Genomic DNA, 19,539 nt, shown 5'->3' on the forward strand with positions numbered 1-19,539 from the left:
ATTTATGTAATTTACATTAAATTCTATACTTCTCATAGAGATGGTAAACTAATTAGAGAAGAGGAATGATCTGGAGAACAAATGTCAATATTCTTATACAAGATGACATTAAAGATATTTTAAAATATTTACTTATAAAATTAAGAACTTAAAATAGATATGATATTAGAATCTGATTTATTGTGCTAAATACATGGTGCTAGTAGATAGATATCTTACCTTTAGTCTATCAGTACAAAATTAGGAACGGGTAGATTTATATTAGTGCGAATGTTTAAAACAAACAAATCTTTTGGAAGTTACCATAACATGATGATTGACATGGTAAAGTTTCCTTATTTATCCTATGCAATGAGATTTATAGCCCTTAGAGGCCTGACATAAGGGAAATAGATCCAAACGCCGTGTTTCTTTTACTGTATACAGATGGGGATACTAGAATACACACACACACATAAATGTACAAACTGTACTTTACGAAATTAAAGGGTAATTATAACTTGCTAATTGTGGTTGCGGCAAGGTTAAGCCAATATAATAAAATAATAGCAATCAACTATTTTCAGCTTTTTTGTGTGTAAATTATGCTTCTGGTGATCAATCATGTGAACTTCAGTTCAAATAACTGGTCATTTAGCCTATACTATATGCAGGTTTAATGCTGTATTTGAATGTAAAAACTGAAAACATCAAAAGGCGATCATGTAATTAGAGCGAATTATAAGGAATAAAATGGAACATTTGGAACAATATTCTACAATCTCATATTCATAAGCTGTATAGCAACATGATAACAAGATTTAATGCTCTGTATAAAGCAAAGGGTTTATATTAGAAATACTAGTACACTGTGAAATTTCTTTGCTTTGATTTGTAGTTTACTCCATAAACGTGCTGTACCATTAACAAAATTCTCCATCTAGTTGCCGTTTGTAGCTCCTATAGGTATTTTGTCTCAGTCAGGTTTTTGAAGTGAATCACTGATTTTCATAACAATAAACTGAAGAATGTGATTAACATTCTTTTACAGCAGCGATTTGCCTTGTCATAACTAGATTATTACAAATTGCAATCACCTTTTAGTGCATGAGATAATAATGTAAACGGTGAAGTAAAGAAGTATAAAACACTGTGTTCAGGTATTATGTGTTTGTGATTTATGATGCTGCACTTTTGTACCTGGTTAGTACTAAGGCATAATCACATGTTCATAATTTTCACTTTATTTGGTTTTTATTTATCCAATTAAAAATTAACAACTTTTATAAAAGTAAAGAAAGCCACAATGCCCAGTAGTGGTAGTATGAATCCAGCCACAGAGACCATGAGAAAAATTGTGGCAAGTAGGAGTTGCTTACAAGGCCCTTAAAGAGAATACATGAAACTGGCATTGTTAGTAATGAAGCTGGTCAAAGTAGAAAACCGAAATTTTCCAAATGTATCGTTAATTATTTCAGAATAACATCTTTACAAGATAGACGAGGATCAAGAGCAGATCTTGACAATTACCTCACTATATATTTAGGGGTGAATGTTACATCTAAAACAGTGTAATATACATTAGCACGAAGTAGCCTTAATATATGTATAGCTTTTAAAGAAGTAATCAAACCAAAATATTGAAGAGAGTATTAGATCACACACGGTAGAATTAGCAATGATTTTTACGATTTGTTTCCATCTCGTTCAACTGCTGTCAGTATCAAACTACAGTTACCTAAAACTATGATGTGTAATTATCGTGTTTAGAAAACATTACTTGTATTACTATTAACAAATTTGTTGAACTATTTTAATTCAGTCTCACAACTGATTTTAAGGTATGGTAAGTTGTTTTCCTGCCAGATAAGATGAGCTTTCCTACTAGAAATTTAAAACGACCTCATAGCTTTCCAGTCTTTATGATTTATCAAACGCTGCTGAAACGGTGTTAAATATTTCAAATACTTTGTATACGGTTCTTGCACGTATTTAAATTCGATCTTCTTACAATTTTATACTAATTTCAAAACATTCTTTTCATTGTGATTATGGGTGAGTGATTTTGAGTGGAAGGAGTTCGTATTTGGTTACAGTGATCAAAATGTTTACCACTTCCGGTCTCCATCACTAATGAGCAAAATTCATAGGCTGTTGAAAGTTTCTGGAGTGTTGAGAAAGTAGCGCATGGTGCATAAACTTGTTTATAGATAACAGCTGGCTCTATGAACGCATGATGTACAGTTGATAGTACATAAACGTTTTACTAACGCTTTAAGAGCATCGTAATTAACAAAAACAGTCACACACAAAAAGTGTAGTTACATTAATACAACTAGTGTTTAATAAGTACTTACACAATTGTGCACAAGATATGGATTTGATGTTTTTAAATTATGAAATATCTATTTTCTAGCCAAAACGTCAAAATAAAATGTGATATATATGTATTCTTTTAGGATGAAAAATTAGCTCTCGCAAACTTACTCGCGTCTTTCTTTTTTCTTCTCAGAAAATACGTATGTTGCTTACACGATTCATCGATTATTCATTTTTTAACCGAGAATCAGTTACTAATATAAAATTCCAATTTTATTATTCCATTAGTCTCAAAGGCAGTTTAAATTGTACCTTTATTTTCATAGCTCTATGTCCTCTAGATTCTGCTCAATTGACTTTTGAGAGTTTCGAAGTTTTATACGATTCTAAATACTTCAACTGTGTGAAATGATAAAGCGGAACTGCGCATTAGAGTTTGCTTTTTTTTTTTCGTAAAACGGTAAATACGGAGATATTATCTCAATCTTAAATATCATGTTTTAATATTTTAAAAAGGATTTAGGTTTATAATTCAGTGTGTACCAAAAGGCAGGACACGGTGAGCAATTAGTTAGCCAGTGTGTTAACATTGTTTTTTCGTGAATGACTCAGTCATTAATTAGTATTGTTGTTATTTAAGATATGAAAAAAAACACTTTCATGTAATCGGCAGAATACTCATAACTGTATTGTAAGTTTTACTCTTTACTTGCAATAGTTTATCTCACCCACAAATAAGAATGGATCCATGAGAAGTGGAAATAGCTTGTTCCACCATAAGTGTACTGACTAGAGTCTGAGATATTTTGAAATATTTATCTGTAACCACAAAGTAAGACTAGAGAGAAGACAACAAGTCAAGAGCATTGGTCGTAACTATTATAATACACTCACACCCCGCCCCCTACATACAAATATATGTGTGTGTATATATATATATATGCAGAAAATAAAAAAAAATAAGTTTTCCTTTGCATATATATGTTAGTAGACTAAAATTACTTTTATTAAAAATATGTGGTAATTATTTACACTCATAATATGTGATGGTGGAAAGATGCAGAGAATGTTTTAATATGTTAAAGAATTGTTATGTATTTTTGTTTGTTTGAATGCTCTTAAGTACGAAGCTACACAATGGGCTATGTGTGCTATACCTATCACGGGTATTGAACGCAGATGTTTAGCGTCGTACGCGTGCAGAATTACTACTGAATCATTGGGAGCTGTTAAACTCTAATTGCACTTTTCAAAATTGAATAAGGAGAGAACTGATATTATCATATTCTTGTATTAAACTATTAAAGGAAAAGGTACAAGACCGTAAAACATTTTCACTATTTTATAGAGCATTTCTGTTAGCACTTGGTGTCACGACTGTCGTAATTTAAGGTCAATCACGATAACTGTATTATATGTTATGTAGTTTTTAAACAAATTTTGTTTTAGAAAAGATATTCCTTCTGTTCCTCTCATAGAAAAATAATACTTAATGATGATATTACACTTCGTTGCGAATGAAACAAACGTAACACATGTCGGCAATTTTGAAAGGTACTAAAAGTGCCGTTGTTTACTAACTTATCATGGAACACCTTGATCCGTAACTGCGAGTAACGCCTTCTGCCTTTTGTGTTTGGTTACCATTTACAAATCCTTTCAATCCAGTACTTTTTGTTTTATTAGCGAATATGTTTTCGTGCTTTCTAATGGCAGAGATAGTTTGTTAGCAAATTCCGGAAGAATCACTTTTTCTGTGTAGTTTATGACTGGTATCTGGTTAGCAGGAAACCATAATTTCCTCCTTTTTGTGCCCATGAAGGCGTGCATGTCTATTGTCAGTAGGTCCCGCTGTTATTTTTATTTGCCTTTCGCTACCGTACATTACAAAGAACCCAGTAATTGAGAAGTGGTGGCCATTCAATCGAGATGCACTGCATTATCGACAGGAAAAGAGCTAACTATAGGCATTACTATTATTAAATATATTAAAGTAACGAAATATAACAATAGGGTATCAGTAATAAATTAACATTTTCTAAAATTAAATATTTATAGCTGCGAAAGAAGAGTAAATACAATATAAACTAAGACATAGATCTATAGGGCTTAATTTCGCTGAGTTATGTGTTAACTTGTAACAGAACAAACATGTTGTGTTTAATCGGTCATTTATATTTTATTCCATCATAAACATTTTTGTATTACACTCTATAGTTATTATCGGAAACAAGCATGAACAGACATTAAAGTGTTAGCATATATCTGTTGCTAAGGTATTGATTATGTTTCAATATAACTAAACACAACACATTTTATAATTTAGTTCAAAGAATGGCTGTGACCAAAATTAGATGCAGGTAGGTTGTCCCAGCTAAAAAAAAAACAACAACAAAAAATGTATAATCGTTTTATGCTTTCTACAAATATTAAAATCCCTGAGCGATTACTATTTTATTTATAACTATAAAGTTGTCGGATATGTAAAGGAAATATTGTGTTTATTGTTATTATCATATAATGAACATTTTGGATATCCACACTCCTAGAAGGACAGTTAAAAAGATCTCGTTATTTTATTTATTTTTCCTCATACCTTCAGGTGATGGATTTCGTCGCAACAAATGCCGCGTATGTTTACTGGCGCGTGCACCGCTTCTATCGGAGAGTGTGCAGTATCTTTTGTTAACGACTGGGGAGGAAGATCTTAGCATACCGGTGCACGCGCACCAAAATAACAGCCGACCTAAAGTCATGGAAAATTGTGCGGTTCGTCGCGCTCCGGAAACCACCCCCTCCACTTTCACGCACGTCATTTTGAAGAAACCAAAATGTACTCCGAATAAGAAATCTGGACTTGGTTCACAATGATATAGGCACGGTCGTAGGAAAATGTATTATTTGTTCTTAGGTATTCGTTTTGTACGATACCCATTCGTATCAAAACTTGTGGTAACAAAATACTTATATATTAAAGTTATTTAACACTATTTCCATTGTCATGCTGTTACTCGATGTTTTTTCTTTATGTCCTGTAAGGAAATTCCACTTAGAGAAATGCTTGAAGAAACATTATTTGATTTCTTAATCTCTTTTTCAGAATTAGACTCATTACGCTATGTAACACAAATTTTGTTCCTGGATACTATGTATTATTTCTCAATTGCTTATGTTGTAAAAGTACAGAAAATGACCATTATTCCTTTCAAACTTTTGCGACCTGGATAATGAAATTTACAAATTATCCTATTTTCTATGTAAAAACGGGCAAATTTGCACATTTTCATTTACATAAGGTCTGAATAAAACAAAATATAATTCAAGATTTACATGTATTTATACAAAAGTTATACAAAAATGATTAGAAGTGAATAGTTTTTCGAGATTTGCGACTGTAATGTAAATCATTTTCACGTATCAGCCCCCAAATATACTCTCCCATCATGTGTTTGTTATACACTCCTTAGTAGCGGCGCTCAAAGTCCAGTTTATCTTGGTGGAAGCGCTCGGCTTGCTCTTTGAGGTGCACCGAATGAGTCAGGAGGAGAAACGGATACTTATTCTCGTTATGAAGCAGCACAGCTTTGAGGCTTTTGGATGAGCTATCAATGAAGAGGCGTTACAGGCCATTCCAATTGCCTCACACAGACCGGATACATTGTGGCAGAAGCAGAGCTCATATTGACGAGTGAAGATGCTTGAAAAATATCGGTGATGATTCCTCTGACTTGCAACTTAGAAACTTTCATCTAACAAATCCCACTCCTTGAGCCAAGATGTAAAAAGATCGGTATTCAACTTTGTTAGACCAAGATTTCTGATCAAGTTATTGAAGTCTCTTTGATTGGGTTAGTATGGGCTTCTCTCACCAGCTGCACCTGTGAAATTTTAATTTGGATCTTCGACGTCTACCTTCTCTTCCGATTTGTTATTTTCTTCTGAGGATGGCTGCTTTCTCTCTGACGGAGTGGGTACAGGGAGCTCAGGACAGTGTGGCACGAGGGCGATGGATGACGGAAGGTCCGGATACGTGACAGCAAATGCATTCTTGCCAACCTGACGTTTGGAAGGTCCACCATGTAGAAGTAGCAATTACTTGAGTGGCCAGTGGGTTCACGCCAATTCTTGGAATAGCGAACTTCATGACTCTCTTTTCCCCTCTGTATCATCTTGCAAAAGAGTAAAATAAAATTGTTATTATGAAGAATAAATTTATTTCACCCACAACTAATGTGTAAGAGGTTCATGCAAAATATTTAATATGTGATATTTTTTCTACACAATTGGAAATTAAAAAAAATATATTTATTTAAATTTTAAAAGGTGTAAAATTTGTATAATATAAACTCTTACTATTCAAGTAAGCAAAAGTTGTCTTACCTTCTAGAGTTTTTTTTTTTTTTTTTTGCAGTGCTCACAGGTAAAATGAGGTGCCCAGGGTTTGTCTTGATCCCCGACAGGCATGCCGAAATATATCTTGTAACCTTCATACATTTTAGCACATGCTATTACAGTGTACTTTTTCGTTCTCGTCTTGATAAATTGACCAAATACATAGCATAATGCGGCTGGAGAATGCTTGTAGCTTTTTGATGCCATCTCTGATAAAATCAGATAAGTCTATGTGTTCATTTAGGTAGTTAGAACTAAACTGAAGTAGTGAGTGAGCCCTGCATATATATTACTATGGAAAGTTCTAGAAAATTCTAAAAGGTTCTTGAAAATTCTCGTACGTTCTACGACATTCTTGAAAATTCTTGTAAATTCTACAACATTCTAGAAAGTTCCAGAGAAGTTTGAGAAAATTCTCTATCAGTTACTCAGCACTGAATCTACCTGAAATGTTCTGGGAAATGGGTAAATTTGAAAATTTCATTACCCAAGTCACAAAAACAAAGTTTGAAAAGAAAAATAGGTCTTTTCCGTTTACTTTCGACATAAGCAATTGGGAAATTACACTTTCTGCTCAGGAACAAAGAAAAGTAAAAATTTTGTTACATGTTGTTATTGATCAGTATTGTTAGTCTCTTACTTTAATGGACCTTGATATAAAAGATCTAAAAGCATTGATAATAAACTATAATAACATATGAAAGGTAACGTAAGATACATGCCTAAGAATAACTTCACTCGAATGTCGAAGTGTTTGACAAACCAGAGATAAAATGCGTATTGAATATATCGGAAACAGAAAAGTTAATCAAGAAATTCTGGTATTTTAATTGATTTACTGAAAGCATGAATACTGATAATTTTATTTGTAACACGGCTGAGCACGTACTGCACTGCGCATGCTTTAGATTAAAAACGTTCGGTTCTCCATGTTTAGCACAATTTTGATATTGTCTTTCGTATGTACATATAAAATACCAATATTCAACAGATAGCGTTGGCTGATGCAGTTGGTTACGTTATTTTACAAAGACAATAATTTTACTTCTCGTTTTACCTCCGCTCTGAATCAAGCATGTTATGGACCACTGCAGACAGCTGCAGTGAGTGTTATTTATTTAAGTAAGGGAAGCTCACTACACTTCGGTAATGCAGAATAACAGACCGGATGGTAATTATTTTTACTGGTCAGAAATTTTAGCCATGGGCAGGTGAAGGTACCCTATATGACACGTGGTAATTATTTCTAATGGTCAGAATGTCTAGCCAAGGGCAGGTAAGAATATCCTACGTGGCGCGTGGTAGTCAACTCGTGGGTTTTCGTGAAAGGAGAAAACCATACTGTAAAACTTCACACACTTTTACTGTTGAATAATTTTAGTGTTACGTACCTTGGGTGGCTTGAGATTCTCACGTATGCATTGTCCGAGTATGATGAGAACTAAGGATAAACCTTATTTATTTGAAATAGTACGAAAAAGGCTATTAAAAACCCATACATAAATATCTCCCTGCAAAATTGTTAGTTAAGATAATTTCTAGAATATTAAATAAACGTTCTACTAATGAAGAGGAAATGTTTTAGGGCGAATGTTTTATTGGATTTGTTTGTTTGTGAGGGGGATCAAAGCATCTACGTGTTTAAAATGGCAGAGCTTAGTGTGTATGCCAGCTAAATTAGGATTACAATGGTGTGAATGTAGAGCTTAGTGTGTATGCCAGCTAAATTAGGATTACAATGGTGTGAATGTAGAGCTTAGTGTGTATGCCAGATAAATTAGGATTACAATGGTGTGAATGTAGAGCTTGGTGTGTATGCCAGCTAAATTAGGATTACAATGGTCGCCAATTTGACAATTATTACAGCTAAGGTTTTACTTTTATTGTTTTACCATCTTTTTTTCAATATTGGTTCATACTATACACGAAACACAAAAAAATAAATGTACACATGTACTCGTCATCAAAGTATAATTTGAAGATCCTTTGAACTACACTGTGACTTTGAAAAAGGCGATATGTTGCATAAAAATAACGTTTATTATTTTATAAGCTGGCATATTTCATTTTGTTGTCTGAATTTTGAAAGTATGCACGTGGATCAATAGAGAGAGCATTTATGGAGATCTGATAAGTATTTTAAGACTTTTAACGCTCACAAATTTCATACATGACTTGATGCATCTTAGATTCTAAGTTTTGAAATGATTACATTTTTTATTTAATATTTTTAAATCAGAAAAAGGAAGTGGTATATAGAGTCTATACAAATGAGATTTAAATCGTTTGCAGTATTTCCAACGACCAGAAAGAGTTTTGGATAAAAAAAATCCAACTTTTTGAGCAATTATAACTACATAGTCTGCGTTTTTTAAGTGCTAGCTACATAGATTGTGAGGGAAGTATTTTAAGAGAAAACTAAAGATACTTACATAAAGTATCTGCGACTCTCACGTAAAAGAAAAATGTAAAAAAATTCCCTGATAGTTGTATTAGACCAGTAATAGAAATATGTAGTAATTGCAATGAAATCAAACCTCTTAGTTTACAGTGGATATAACTGTTTGAATCATAAGATGTTTTGCAGCATTTCGTCAGCATTACTCCAACAGTCTCAAAATAAACAGCTGGCCGTTGAAATTGGTTTGTTCGTTTATATTGAAGCACAAAAATATGCAAAGTGCTATCTGTGCTTTGCTCACCACGGCTATCAAAGCCCATTTTCTAGCGTTGTAAGTCTGCAGATATACCGCTGTGCCATTGGGGGCTTATAAAATTGGACGTTTGTTAAAAGAAAGGAAATATAAATATACAGGTTCATTGACATTTTTATTGTTATATTTAACTTACTGTGCAACACGATGCTTTCAACAAAAGACATTTAACTAAAATGTTTAGCAACCTGCTGTGCAAATTATAGATTCATGTGTGTACTTCCAATTAATTTTCATTTTTTATATTACTTTGAACAAATATATTCTTCCAAGGGTATCTATTAATACTCTATAATGATTACCTGATATAAATGTTAAACACAATATTCTTCAAACGCTGTATTCAGAGAAATGTAAAGTTTTTAAAAGTGCACATTAATTACTTACGTAAAAAGAATAGCTAGAATATTTCATTAAATATTTTAATGTTTAACCATAATATTAATGTTTCATATTGTAAACATGCTTTACAACATATTGCTGTTGTTTTCCGTAAAGAGGCTTGTTCGTCCAGGTCAACGCCGAAGCCCAGAGCTCCCTTGCCAACCACTTCAAGACCAAACATTACTTTCCAGACGTATACATGTCCCGAAGCTTATGCTAAGTGGTACTGTCTTAATGGTGCCACCTGTTTTTCTGTGAAAATAGGAGAATCAATTCTTTACAATTGCGAGTGAGTAAATTAATTATATATATATGGTGGGCTAAATTCGTAGTCTACCTCTCATAAAAACGTGAAGTTCTGAAGGATTAGAAATCCAATAAACTATAGCTTAATGTTTTTGTAGAATTTTATTACTTACTTCTACATATCTCTTTTCTAGCAATTTTAATCTTAACTGAAGTTAAATGATAACATCAACTAGTTGTAAGCATGTTTCCTGAAGCTCAAATTACAAGCCTTTTAATATTCTTGTGAAGATGAACAGTGTTGTTGTTTGGACTAAGATAATCATTTTGAATTACAGTACATGTTATAAGCTCAAAATGCTATTATGTAAACATTATGTGCACAATATGTGATAAAACCTGTTTGGAAATAAGGTAACCTGTTTCCAGTTTCTACCTAACAGCTACAAAATTAAATATTTCTGGAAAATATGCAAGTTCTGTAGGTTTCTCTCGAAGTTTTGGTACTGACAGCATTTTAACATATGTTTTCGTTTTCTTTTATCAGGTGCGCAGATGGCTATATGGGACAGAGATGTGAATTCAAAGACTTAGATGGATCCTATGGTAAGTAGAATATTTTAGTTTAAACACACAGTTACTGACATGTCAAAGAACGTACGCTTGTAATGATAATGAACTGTTCTGCGTCTGTGCATGTGTGGTAGCTATATATTGAATACAGTCCTAAATTCTTCTGTATCTGCAAGTGTGCATCTCAACGTGGTAATGTTTATACCAAGATAGTTAACAGCAAGTTTTTAAAACAGCTTCATTAAATGTTTTCACGTCTAATGTATTTGATGTTTGTACTGTTATCTGCTAAATGTTTCTGTTTCTGTTACACCGGATTTAATTCTTGTATATGAGATTTTGTGGTTATATATCTTATGATATCTTATACGAATGTTGCCCTTTAGAGTTGTTTTGAAATTACTAATATATATATATATATATATATAAGAGGCTGATATTTGTCTGTCTGTTTGTCCGCAAAACTTCTCCCACATTTTACGTCGATTTGGATGAAACTTCGCACGAATTTTCAGCAACATAAGGGAAAGTTACTAACAAGATTTAGTACAACTGGGTCTTCATAACAAAGTTTATCTAGTGCGTATCCTCACTCTTTTTAAGAAATAAGTCAATAACTTTTTTATATCGCAGAAAAATAAAATAGAAAAATTAAAAGAATAATACGACCTTATTTTATAACATTTTTTCCTCTAAATTGTTTCCTTAATTGAGAAATGGCGTTTTTGAAATTGTGGTAAAGTGAGTTTAATGCACAATTTCAAGGTGAGTCTTCCTAGTGGAGAATAATTATCATATTGAAGAAGGAAAGTGACGTTTTTCGGCTGGAAAATCCAAACGTAAAGTAAGAATTTAATTTTTCTGTGATCAAAGAAATCGCAAGTCCTTCATACGGAGTTTTGCATATAAATTTGCAAGAATTTTGTAGTATTTCGATCTTCTTAAGTTACACGAGTATTTCTTTACTTCAGTATGAATATAAAGTGATCAAAAACATCAAAAATGACAATGCTAAAATTGACAAAAGGAAAAGTGACTTATCACGGAGAAAGTCTGAAACTTGAGAAATAATGTGAAACGTCATGATGTAAATTACAGAACAAAAGAGCTGGAGAGAGATAGGCTTGTTATCGAGGCAAGATCCAGTGAGAAGATGTCAGAACAAGCCCGAAATACTGATGATCGCCAACATCCTGATCAAAGAGGATTTAAATATCCAAAACATACTAATTCATTGCAAGTGTATATCCCAATACCACCAGCCGTAAAACTACAGTTGTTTATATTTAATAACAACTGTGTGTGAGTGTCTACAACCGTTTATGGGTATACTCTTATATGTGACTTTGTAGGTGCTTATACTATGCTTTCTTTCGAAATTCGTCTCCCCTCAGTTGTTATTCTGCACGTATTTATAAGTTTTTACACAACTGTATCTCTTCAAAATATTAGTTGAATACCCTCATTTGAGTGCATATATCTAGATACCAAATTCTGTGTATGTAGAGATTTGCATGAGTGCCCATATTCTGGTATTTATATCTAGATATGCACTCAGATTGGTCGGAGAGAATGAAGAAATAGAAAGCTAATTGCGGTTTTGTACATGAATTAGGCAATATCAGTGAGTATATTTGAAGGTGGATCTGGTGATGCAATAATCGAAAGAGATGTAAGACAGGGTGCATATTATCAACCACATTTTTCAATGTCTACCAAGAGGCATAATGATAAAACAATGGATAAAACGATTGAACGAATAATGGTTAGAAGAAAAAAGAAAGAGACCTTGTAGGTGATAAGCATTAGCTAGCACAGAGGAAGGACATCAATTTTTAGTTACAAAAGTAAATGAAGCAGCTAAAGATTTTGTAATGAAAATAAAAATAAAAGATATTATGGTAATGAAGGTGACAAGAAAAGAAAATAGAAAACTAAATATCTCTGTCAAAGTCTACAAAACATGAAAAATGTATTCCAGAACTGATACGGCTATGCATATCTCTGTGTTTTATACAATAGTTTATTTTATTAAACACTCATATATCTTTTCAATGGCATGCTGAATATGCTCACATGATATTTGCTGCGTGTCTGTACGAATATATTCAATATTCCAAACGTAATTCCAAGAAAATTGCTGAAGACCCTTGCATTATTTTGTAGGCTGTCGTGTTTAGCTATTCAACTCTCTTTGTGTGTATTCAAGCTATTGTCTTAATATATTCATTACTAACTAACAGACATCTGCTAAACATTTGCAGTCAAATTAGAATCTCTATTACAACAGTTCGTTTTTAAATAGAGGGTTGTTTGGAATTAAGCACAAAGCTACGCAATGGGCTATCAGTGTTCTGCCCACCACGGGTATTGAAACCTGATTTCTAGCGATGTGAGTCCTCAGACATACCACTGTGCCACTGAGGGGCGTTTAAAGAGAGAAAATTGTTAAGGATAAACTTTACCGTATTTAGTTAGACCTTTTTAAAACTGATAAGCTTTTAATATGCTGTTGTACAAAATATCTTTTAAAATATATATACATCTGTTGAAATGAAGCGTGCATGCACTTTCAGGACAGTCAAAATCTGAGTATTATTATATAGATTATGTACCCAGATTTCCAGCTATTAATAGTTTTAAACTTATATGAATGACTTTCAGAAACTTACCCTAATCGTTTCTGCAGTAGCTTATCCATTTTAACATCTGCTTATTTCTTCATTTAAAATAAATAGTTGCATATGTAAGTACTTTACTGTACAGGGTTGACTTGAGAATGATATTACAATCTCCCACGATATTTTCAACTTAGTTATGAGTTTTATTGTAGTATATTTAATTTGGTACTTTGCAATATAGTTCATTAAAGTGTAGTTTATACATCACTTTTTCGTTACATTTTATGATTATAATCAAACTGCTAATATTAAGTTATTTGTTTTGCTCAGTTCTAATATTGTTTACTTATTTATTTTTAGCTATTAAAGAACGAGAAATTATAAGAAAAACAGCAAGCATTGCAGGCAGCTTAGGGTTTGCGATCACCGCGGTCGTAACTTGTGTTACGTTCTACATTTGTCTAAGGTATCAGTTTTGTGTGCTTTGTCCTTTCTAAATTGGGAATGAATGCAAGTTGTATGCCTTAGTGTAGAAATTCATATTAGTTCCAAATAATTTAAATTAATCAATTTATTTGTATTGGTCATTTTAATGCATAAGATATTTCACTTGTGAAATACCTATAAGTTTGGATTTTTTTCTTGAAATATTTGTTTAATCGTTTTTGTGAATATTCAAAGACGTATTTTTCAGATCTATTTATCTGTCGATATGAAATGAATAAGGGAGGGTTTTTTATTATTATTTACAACAATGAGTTAAAATTTCAATACATTGAGGTTAAAGGATGCGTATGTATGATTTTTAACGTCTGAAACTAGAAAATAAGAGGCGCAGATAGCCTAGTTGCTTTGCGCTATAAAACGCCAAACCAACCAACCAACTTGAAAATAAGAATTCTCATATCGCTGTGTACATACATATGTTAACACTGGCATTATTAATCGTCCAAACACTCATCCCGGGTTGTAGCCGCATATATTTGGGTGGTCTATCGGAACCTGAATTTTAAGATAACTTTCAACCATTGTTTATAATTACCAGTAACAAGTTTAATACTTACTCTGGGTGTTTGGAACACATGGTATACTGTAGATACACAATATCATTTCAATTTGATGTTTTACTAATATATTGTGATATAAGTTTATAAAAGAAAACCATTCACAAGTTAATATAAAATTCACAAATACAATGTTTTGAGAAAAATATACCCTTTATTTTTAAATTTTTCGACATGCATGTATTTAACCCTCACTTGTTTATATATGTGTTTAATTAAATTTTAAAAATTTCTTCAAGTTTAAGGACGTGTATTTTACTTGATTTGACTGAATTAAATTTTACTTTTTGCATCTAATTATAACAAATTGTTGCAGTATTAGAGCGAAATTGGTAATAAAAGAGCAGTAACTAACCTTATAGGGTACATCTGTCTTTTTGTGTAATAGTTTAAAAATAAAAAGATAAAAGCATAACATGTTTTCTTGACAGAAGGCGGCAGAAGAGGAAGAAGGTGGAAAAGCGCACACTCAGAGCGCTAATTATTCCTGTTTTACAACAGGCTATGCCACAGTACATCAATTATGAGGTAATTTTTTACTCCGAAAGGTTAAACGTACGTATCTTTAATATACATCTGAATTCTATCGATTTGTCTAATAGTAACGAAAACGCGCTTAAAATATATTACATTAAGTCAACTTCAGTAGCTCTATGTTTATATAAGCCAATTAACGTATTTTTTATTCTAACCATTCGAGTTGGCTGTAATAATTTAAATGTAAATATTGTTTTATAAAATATTAAATGCTAGAGACTGGATTAGCCTATACTGAGAATGAAAGCTTACAGAAGAAGTACCTGGCCACATTTTTTTGAGAATTGTATGAAATATAAGTAGTTAAATTTGTATTATTAATAATGTGTCAGTATAATTATACATAATATAAGACTCATATATCTAACGTAAACAATAGTTACTTACAAAAAGTCAATAAAAGTACTTCCGTATTGCTATGAGGGTATTATAATATGCATTGTTTTTATACTTTATCAACATAATCACATGTAGATAGTACACGTTGTTTTCGTACTTCCCACTACGCAGCGTGGCAATTAAATGCAGTAACCACGTTTTTTTTCGTAGTTTTTTTTATATTTAACCCTGTAATAACATGTGCTTATTATGCATATCTTCTGCATGTTTTATATAGCTTAAGACAAATTAAAAATATTTTCGTTGCAAATTTTAAATTACATATGGATACAAGATATTGAATTATCTGGATTTCGGCCAGAAATTATTCGCTCTAGAGTATTATAATGATTAGGATATATAAGGTGCTTAAAATTAATAGGAAAATGCAATATAAAAAATGCGTTCTACATGATGGTTTAAACATACGTACCACGTCTTCTTTTGTTTATTCTGTACCAATATCAAAATACTGTAATAAATCATCAACATACATTAAAAACAGATATTTATCAATAGTATTCATCTGTTTATACAGTTATGTGTTTTATACTAAAAGTAATATTAAAAAAATCATGCAGAAAACTAACAGCACTTGAATCTTTTGTTGCAGGATATAGATGTGAGCCATCACCTTTGTACTTGTCCAGCAAACGTATTTCTGGTAGTGTCCAGAAAGTTACCACCATCAATTGAAGAAGTTTCACAGGGATGAAAACAAAACACATAATTTATCTGAACCAGTTGGTTACCTTTTTAAAACGCAACACTTCGTAATTTACAACGATAATACAGTAGATAATGATTAACAAGTGACGTAATAAAACAGATCTTGATAAATCCCTGACAGTAGGTCACCGTGACGACAAATATTTCATCGTGGCGTCTAATATTTCCTTTTATTTTACTTATACGTGGGGCTTTGCTAAGTAGAATTCAAATCTAAAATATTTATGGACACTTCGAAGTCCGGAACTGTTTTCATGTTCTTTGAATCCTAAGTCGCATTTCGTCTTTAGAAATTTAATAGCTGATTCAGCACTTCTTCAGGCTTTTTTTCGGGAATGAAATGCTGTGGTAGCACAAAACATTACTAAATTCGCTCCATTTTGCTTTTCTTCTTTCTCTCAATTGAACCAACCAGTGCGCGTGTTTAGACTCAGACGGGACCAAAGACAATTTGTTCAGGCAATACTATCAAGTGGTTGTTGATATCATGTGATCGTTAGAATTAAATCGTTGCTGTAAAGGTAAATAAATATATGTAGCTTCCATTTCCCGGTAGTAGTGAAGTTAGTGAAGTAGTTGAGAAGTTAGCTAGGCACATCTGGCTCCTAAGGTTTTGAACTGGCTCTTAGAACTGAAAATATTTGTCAAGGCTTGTAATAAAAACACCATTATCCATGTTGTTGAAGATCATATAGTAAATGCAAGTTGCCTTGTGACGTAATATAACGATCATTAATTATTAAAGGAAAAATTGTGACGATAAACTACAATTCTCTTAACTGTTGTTGAATATAATACAAAAAATGCTTGTATTGTGACAAACTACATTTCATTTGAATTGCTGCTGAAAATAACTTTATGAATACTATGATAATATATTTTGTGTTTTTAAAATAAAACATCGCGCGTCTTAGTTTTCGATTAGTTTTTACAAGATATGTTGAACTTTGTTCCATTTCCACAGCTTTTACAAAAAATATGGCTAGACATTCCGTGCGTTTATAAGATTTTTATTTGTTCATATATTGAAAAAGATGACGAATGTTGCTTTAAAAACAGTCCTTCTATAATATAAATGTTTATCATTTAATTTTGCGATGTTTGTTTGAATTAAAGCACAAACCTACACAATGGGCTATCTACTCTGCCCACCACGGGTATCGAAACCCGGTTTTTAGTGTTTAAGTCCGCAGACATACCGTTGTGGCTTAATTGTGTGACTGGTTGCGTTGTCAATTATTTTAAGTTGTACTATACCTACACACAGTTACCTGGAATTTCGTTTTGTTTGTCGAGAAAAAACTACTATGAACTTGATACTCGAAATGAACACCTCCTATTTGAGGAACAATATAGCTTAATATTTCACAATAAGAAATTACTTAGGTATAAAAAATTATACGTTCGAGTAATAATTAGAGTATTATAAATTTGCATATTATTGTGCCACTTTCACCTTATCACTTTATATTGAAACTTTCATTTAGCCATATACGTTGCTAGAAATAATGCTAAAAAGAAGAAAATAATACTTTAAATTGAATAGAAATGGACTGAAGGTTGCGTATTGATATCATTTTTAATTCTACATTCAAACATTAATACTGTAAAGTAATAAGGTAAACAACTGATATGATAAGTAAAATTGTTTTACAAACTATTCCGACATTACAAGTAAGTATAATGTTAAATAAGTTATTTGTACAATGTGGGTATATTACGTACCCCAATGGATCAGCGGTAAGATTAGGGACTTACAACACTGAAATGTAGCGTTCAATTCTCCGTGATGAAGAGAGTGCAGATAGTCTATTGTGTGAATATGGGCGAAGTAAAGCAATAACACTACGCCATGACTGATTTCTAAATGTAACGATGTAACGAAATATCAAAGTATATTGAATAATAGAAATGTTAACTTCACTTCCTTAGAAACATGTCATAAGAGGAGAGAAAGTAGTTCTTGATGAGATTTAAATAATGAAATTAACCTTTGAGATTAAGACCTGCTCTCGCATTTTTAAATGAATCTATAATTCGTCATTTCATACTTGAGATTGAATTAAAGTGTATTCAAACTATTTTATTTGAGAATAAAGATAACGACTATTATAATTTCTACTGAAGTCAAATGTATTTAAAATTTGAATTTATGTATTACGCTGTGATCAGCGTAATTTCTGTGAAAACACGTAAAATATTCTAATAAAACAAGAAAGAAAGGTCGGTGGTAATATATTTTGTTGAGAACTATGGCAACTTTCATTGCACCTGAAATGTGAGCGAAAGAAAAAAATCGTTGAATACTTCTTTATTTCGTATTGTATCCTATATTTTGCCCAGTTATAATGTTGTTTCTATAACTTTATGGTTTAATTTTAGGTGAGAATTTCATATTTGGCAAGTAAATATTTGATGTATATCTATATTTAGCTTATGAACTCCAACACCTATGTTTTTAGTATGTTGTCTATATCAAAATAATGCAATCTAAGGTATATTATTTATTCAATTATAAATATTTACTACTTCCACTAACCAAATATTGTTGGTTAAATGTACTTTACCTACAATAATTTAAATGGTTTTATAGCTCAAACCATGACAAAAATGGTTATCTACAAATGCAACTTGTTTTATAGTATTGTATATTGTCGATAAGTGGTTTACAAGCTAGTACATGTTTAGATTTCAGTTCAGTAATTTTATGTATCTCAGGCCTGCAGTTGCAAAATGCAATAACTAATATTCAGAAGAATGGTAATAAAATTAGAAACGTATGTTTTATTATGGAAAAGGAATACTTCATGACTCATGTAATTAGTTAAATAGCAGATAACAATATGTTCTAACTTAAACCATTGGAAATGTCAAAGACGTTACACGAATTGTTTGTTTGTAGTCTAAAATATCCATGTGTCATTGTAGATATGTGAATATTAGTTATCGTAGGTGTCTTTAGCTCCAGAAGGCATGCATTTTGCCAAATGCAATTTGAAAAGTAAGCTTTCAGAGAAAAAGAGAACTGTTTTATCACGACTTCAAGCTTTCTGATGGATTATTAAGATTTTATTTATTACAGTGATTTACAGGTTTACTGCTTTTAAATAATGCCATTAAAACATCTAACTGAAAGTGATAAAAGTTTGGTGGAATGAACTTAATTGATACAGAGTTCCTATTTAAACAGCTTTTGGTCTTTGCAAATGATATATGTAAAATAGCGTATGAGTTATATGTAAGCGATAATTATATGTGAAAAATTCTAAATAGTTAAAGGACTATCATCTGCTTTATTAGAAATTAATTCCAGTCTGCTGAGGTCTAGTGTAAGCGGCCTGATGTATATACACGAGTTCGTCTTTCATAAAGGTAGACATATCTCTAACCATAATAAGTTTATTTATATCTCTAATCCATAAAATACTGGTGACAATTATTAACAAGTTGCAGTTAGAAGTGTGCATATGTTGTTGCTGTTTTCGAAAAACATCACAAACGCTGGTTGTGTATTCTTCTTATGTTTAACAAAAAATTAAATTATTTTCTTAGTTAAAAAATTATATTCAAATAACCAAGTTTTATAAACTGTAAAAATACCTT

General features: G+C 31.8%; 1 protein-coding gene across 1 annotated transcript in view; it reads left to right on the forward strand.

Annotated features, from left to right (window-relative positions):
* LOC143254600 (protein spitz-like) overlaps positions 1-18,303 on the forward strand; it is a 36,031-nt gene extending 17,728 nt beyond the window's left edge. The window contains exons 3-7 of the mRNA XM_076509749.1: positions 9,903-10,077; positions 10,582-10,640; positions 13,589-13,694; positions 14,724-14,820; positions 15,821-18,303. Of these exons, the coding sequence (XP_076365864.1) occupies positions 9,903-10,077; positions 10,582-10,640; positions 13,589-13,694; positions 14,724-14,820; positions 15,821-15,922 (539 nt within the window). The 3' untranslated portion in view covers positions 15,923-18,303. The remainder of the gene's footprint in view (positions 1-9,902; positions 10,078-10,581; positions 10,641-13,588; positions 13,695-14,723; positions 14,821-15,820) is intronic.
* Positions 18,304-19,539: the final 1,236 nt, after the last annotated feature.

This window comes from Tachypleus tridentatus, chromosome 6, assembly GCF_004210375.1.
Source record: "Tachypleus tridentatus isolate NWPU-2018 chromosome 6, ASM421037v1, whole genome shotgun sequence".
NCBI lineage: Eukaryota > Metazoa > Arthropoda > Merostomata > Xiphosura > Limulidae > Tachypleus > Tachypleus tridentatus.